A 5363-nucleotide genomic window follows, 5' to 3' on the forward strand; every position below is an offset into this window, starting at 1 on the left:
ACCGTCTCTTAAAATTTAGGAGTCGACTTTCTGAAACTGGGAAAACTAGCAGAAAACAGCTAAAGCTTCCATGGAGTGCGCCGGGAAGGGGAGCGGAACTCGGTGCTTAGGCCCGCCCAGAAAACGATGCGGTCGCTGCGGAGCCGTTGCTTATTGCTCTGCTTCTCATCAGGTGCTTGAAAATATATATTTTCAGCTTATTATCTGCCAAGTTGTTATTTCTACTTTTGAGTTAATTTTTGTTTGGAATCCAATTGCCCCTAGATTTCGCACTGGAAGGAACATAGAGAAGAGTGCGATAGGCTGGAGCAGCAAATGAAACGCTTAGATTTGTTGAATGATTTTCCTTTCACGTTTTCTCAAGAAGCTACAGTTCAGGTAACTGCCCCTCTTGCTTCACTGGATATATGGTATTCAGGATAAGATTGCAGTAAATCAGCTTGAACAAGTCAAAGATTAGAGTAGCTCGATGGGCTAGTTTGAATGCTTTTCAAATCTCACAATGTATATATGCATGTTTACAACATAGTAAGGAAAATTGCAATTAAACTTTTATTAAACTTACAGGACTTAATTATATGCTTGTTTGGACTGTGGTTTTGGTAGATTAATGAAAAGCAGGAGAGCAGGTGCTCCTTCTTGAGCAAGAGGGGCATTCATCAAGTGGGAATGTGGATTTGTGAATGCTGTTGCGGGGCATCCATTACATCCTTCAATTATTCCAGGTTTCTCTCATCTCTTATGTTTATTGGTGATGATAGCCCTTGCCAAATCAAGAGTTTTACCCCCTGCTGTGAGTGTGAATAGAGTAGATATTCCCTAGAAGCTTCTTAGGGGATGGTTTTATCTCTGTTATTATTATTTCCTTGACATTAAATGTGTGGATCAGTTGGTGGATTGGGCTTTATTTGTAAGGAGAAAAACGTAATCAAGGCTAACTGAAATTAAAAGGCTACAGCTAACTTGGTGAAAGGTAAGACATCTCATATGTTTCTGTTCCTGAATGGTAGAGTTAGTGATCCGTTAGGGGGATATCAAGGTTAATGCAATTCATATAATTGATTATAGTATGAAAAGAGTGTTGTGTAAACAATAAAAGTGGTAGCAATTGGTGCATTTTACCTTTGTATCTTTTGGATTTTCTATAGAGTTTCCTTAGCTTTAATTTATATGAGAATTTATACATTTTAAATAACAGAAGTTTCTAATTAAGCCAGTTGGTAACTTATGGCAGTTCAGATTGAAAATTTTCGTCACTTTTTTTTTTGATTTTAGAAACTTTGTCTGCAGGCCTGAAAATAATACCTGGAATTTCTCAAGTATCCTGTGCCCATGTCGTGGTATCCCTTTTGCTTCTAGCTTTTGGTTCGGTTTAATGGATGTTTCTGGCATTTGACTGTGTGATAATGCAGGGCCGTCATCTCCAATAGCAAAATCTTTGTCCAGTTGGAAGGATTACTACGAATGGAGGTGCATACCGCTATGTTCACCTGTTGCTTTGCTTCTTCACTGGGTATGAGATGTGTGATGTGTTTTAAAATCAGTTCATAGTATAAACTTTTTAATTCTAATCATCAACTGGTGTTTATGGTACATCTTTTACTGCAATTTCTTTATCCTTGCACAGTGGAAATTGAGGATGATATTTCATTTCTGATTTATATCTTTCAACTTCTGAAGTGCTTTATACCTATGTATGAGTAATTACTAAGAAACAACTCTTAGCTGTTACTCCTACTCCTAATTTTGAGAGGGTTTTGTTCTATCTTCTGCTCTGATAAACTCTAAAAACAATTATTTTAATGACTAAAAGTTAGAAACTTGGTTAAAGGAAATCAATCAATCACTGAATTCAATTGCAAACTTCAGTAAATGCTATATTTTGTAGATAGCTACTAGCTAGCATAGACAGATATTCATTTGTCTCTCCTCTTACTTTGCCTCATATTGGCACTAATTATATATTTATTTGTTTATTTTTGTCTCAGCCCCTTACACTGTATCATGCCATACAAATTTCTGGATTAGGAAGCTTGACCTTTGAAGTTAGTAAACTGTGCATACACTATCTCGGTACGCTATGATTTTCAACTTTTAACTCTCCATGCATTGTAATTTGAAACTTTACCTCTTGTAGGATGTGTGTGCATGCCTTTAGGTGTTTGATTGGCTAGGGGGATAATGATCGTTAGATTCCCAACAACTTGCTGATGATTTTCAATGACGAGTAGATATTACAATTAATTGATAATGCATCAAAAAGAGTACTCCAATTTTTCAGGGCTGTCTATTTATTTTTTGTTGTTATTCTTTTTAATATATTCTGCTAGTGTTATATGTATGAAAAACTTTCGTTTACATTTATATAATACCAGTAACCTTCTTCATGGTTTCTTTCTATAGTCCTAGTTAGGTTTATCTAAATTTAAGGTTTTCTTTGTGATTTGTACTTTCCAAGGGCCTGAGAAAGAGCTCCTTCAACTTGCTGTCTTTGGAGAGTTGCGTGCACTCTTTCCTGGGGTTCATGTCCATATTGAGCTTATTGGACCTGCAGTACCACAGCATAGGTTGGTCTTACGCTTAAGTGTTTGTTGAACTTTTAAGTTTGGTTTCTCTGGGCTATAAGTGTAAGGCAAACTAGTTGGTTTGGGTGGGAATCAATTCAATTGTCTGCTTGCATTAGATTACAATTCATTATGTCTCTGATTAGTCTTAATTGTCATGATATCTAGGTTGACTTTGGGATTGATCAGGTTGCTTTGTTCTGATTTCCTGATCAGAAATAGGCTCTTTCTCTTTGAACTGTTTAAATTTTTCTCTTACAATTAATTTGAGCTAGCAGGGGCTGTTTTCGGAACTGATCTTTGGTCTTTTATTATTCTTCTAAATGTTCCAACTTTTGATGATTGATGGCTTAACTCAAACTTGTGCTGGGCATTTCTGAAGCTTCCTGTTTCAATTTGATGAATAGGGATGGTGATAAGGTTGATCTATACAGCTATGCTCATTGCATTGAGGAAGATTGCACCTGCAAATCTGAAAATGAGAGCACCAGCTGTGGTATAGGTACTCGTATATCTTCTGCTGTCACACTGCAGCTCCATAGAGGATTCTATCATGATCGTTTCAGAGATATATCTAAGGTTTCTGCTTCTTTCTCATACCTGTTTGTTACTTTGTCCTTTCCCCTTCTGTTCATTCAAAGCTTGTCATCTTGGGAATTTTCTCATCTGATTGGCTCAGCCCATTGCTGTTTCTTGTGAATATTTGTTCTGTGACAGAATTCCTTTCCCCATCTAGTTATTGCTCCGAATGCTGGCATTGCAGCTTATTCAAGTTGGTTACCAACTATAGTATGTCTTTGATATACCCCGAGTTTTTTTCACTTTATCATTCATGATGTTCGCTGCAAGTGTCCATTTATGTTTATAGTATAACACAAAGCTTTTAAGTTTATACAGTCCTTTCTGCTTGAGCATTTCGGAAAGTTTTTCCCATTTCTTTGATGAGCATTTCAGGAGCTAATGAAGGAGATAAATGTCCCTGTGGTATTTTCTGATTATTGTGAAGAAGCTTGTCATCTTGCAGCTTGCTGCATAAACGCTGTGACAAGCCAACCTCTCAGACTTCCTGTATGTTCACATCACTGCTTCTTCTCTCACTCTCCCCCTCCTAACATCCCCCTTCCATCGCCTCTTCCCATCTGCTTCTCCATATAGTTTCAAACATATTGTGGAGCTGTATTTGTTTAATATGAGGTATTGTTGCTTCTGTCCTGTAGATTCAGTTAAATCCATTTAGGCAGCCAATGGTGGTGGAAGACAGCGCCTTGATTCTTCCTTGCTATTCAAACTGCTTCCTTTTTGCTATGTGAAGAGATTTGCTCTTATTATACATTTATTCAATAGATTTCATTTTCTTAAGGCAAATATTTGCTGGTATTCAATAGATTTCATTTTCTTAAGGCAAATATTTGCTGGTCTTACGTCAAAGGAGAATGTAACCAAGGTACTCTTCCCCATCTAGTTTCAAACAAATTGTGGAGCTGTATTTGTTTAATTTGATTATTTGTATTGATGCTTTCAGTTAAATCCATTTAGGCAGCAATGGTGGTGGAAGCAGCACCTTGATTGTTCCTTGCTATTCAAACTGCTTCCTATTTGCTGTAGGAAATGATCTGCTCTCATTGTACATTTGTTCAATCGAATATTTGCAGGTCTTACAATAAAGGAGAATGTAACCAAGGTAATCTTGTACAATTTACCTTTTTTTTTTTTGAAAATTGTACAATTTACTTTTCAAGGTTGATAGAACATCACATTTGCTGACAAAGTAGTATGGGATCACTCCTTTGGTGGTTCTGCAGGTGTAATAATGCCTGATCATGTGCCAGTTCTAGTGTGCAAATTATGATGAAGAGACTAGAGGTAATCCTTAATATTAATATGATTTTGCTAACGTTTAAAAATGTATGTATTATACAACAAAGGACACTGCCTGTTGCACTAAGTTAAGTCCATATGTTTTTCTTTTGCTGCATGAACAAGTCCCCACTAGTTCATCAAATCAATCTCAACTTGCTGCCATGTGTTGCCTACATGTTTATGCATCGTATGCACAAATTTGACAACCAAACAAGCAAAAAAAGAAAACAAGACAGCTTACTACCCAGATTTCGAAAAACAGTTTCAAAACAGTTTTTGAAAATTTTCTCAAAACATTTTTGCATTAAATCAAATATACAATTAATCTATACTGAAATCAATAGCAGTTAAACATAATTCTATTTTAAACAAGTTCAAAGGAGCCTATGATATCATCATCTGGAAATTTTATGCAATCGAATGACATATACAATGGAAAATTTAAAATTTCTCATTAACATGATAAACTTTTAGTTGTTTAATATTGACAATTCTAACTAATAGGAAGAAGATTGATACACCTTTATGCCTTAAATGCCAAAATCTCAAGGCCATAATACTTTGGGTATTGAAATCCTCTTGCCACCAAGATTGAGTTGTAGTAAATTGTAAGTTGTCCAAATGCCTAACCTCTAATGTTAATTTCTAATGGTAAATTACAAACTTTTGAGTCAATTCATGTTGCATTAAGTTGTAAGACATATTGGGTTCAAAATGCAATTGAGCACCTAGCATCTTGGTTAGCTACGCCCTTGTTGCAGCAACATGGTTATTGTCGATTCTAATACAACTATGTTCACTCATGAGCTTTTTAATCTTGAATGTCTTTCTATCCAAATAGATTGATGCATGAATCACTCATTCACAACCATTCCCTTCACAGTATGTCTTATACCTAGTATTCTCATTTTTAGTTCTATATAATTCAATTCTTTCTTG

General features: G+C 35.8%; 1 protein-coding gene across 4 annotated transcripts; it reads left to right on the forward strand.

Annotated features, from left to right (window-relative positions):
- Positions 1-4597, forward strand: LOC18609350 (zinc finger MYND domain-containing protein 15). Of its 4 annotated transcripts, none has more exons than XM_018115034.1 (13): positions 3-172; positions 265-378; positions 607-725; positions 1291-1340; positions 1413-1513; positions 1989-2073; positions 2459-2567; positions 2972-3143; positions 3282-3353; positions 3519-3632; positions 3782-4008; positions 4087-4245; positions 4367-4586. In XM_018115034.1, the coding sequence occupies exons 1-11, from the start codon at positions 71-73 to the stop codon at positions 3872-3874; spliced, it is 1131 nt and encodes a 376-aa protein (XP_017970523.1). In that variant the 5' UTR covers positions 3-70; the 3' UTR covers positions 3875-4008; positions 4087-4245; positions 4367-4586. The 4 variants fall into 4 exon arrangements, with proteins under 4 accessions (XP_017970525.1, XP_017970523.1, XP_017970524.1 ...); XM_018115035.1 differs by having other exon boundaries at positions 4101-4245; XM_007044416.2 differs by having other exon boundaries at positions 3782-4245; positions 4367-4597.

This window comes from Theobroma cacao, chromosome 2, assembly GCF_000208745.1.
Source record: "Theobroma cacao cultivar B97-61/B2 chromosome 2, Criollo_cocoa_genome_V2, whole genome shotgun sequence".
NCBI lineage: Eukaryota > Viridiplantae > Streptophyta > Magnoliopsida > Malvales > Malvaceae > Theobroma > Theobroma cacao.

Excerpts from the sequence above, each read along its gene's own strand:
- LOC18609350 (XM_007044416.2), top strand. The coding sequence starts at position 71 with ATGGAGTGCGCCGGGAAGGGGAGCGGAACTCGGTGCTTAGGCCCGCCC. Across the intron at positions 173-264 it reads ATTGCTCTGCTTCTCATCAG|ATTTCGCACTGGAAGGAACA; the intron begins GTGCTTGAAAAT and ends AATTGCCCCTAG. Across the intron at positions 3,144-3,281 it reads GTTTCAGAGATATATCTAAG|AATTCCTTTCCCCATCTAGT; the intron begins GTTTCTGCTTCT and ends GTTCTGTGACAG.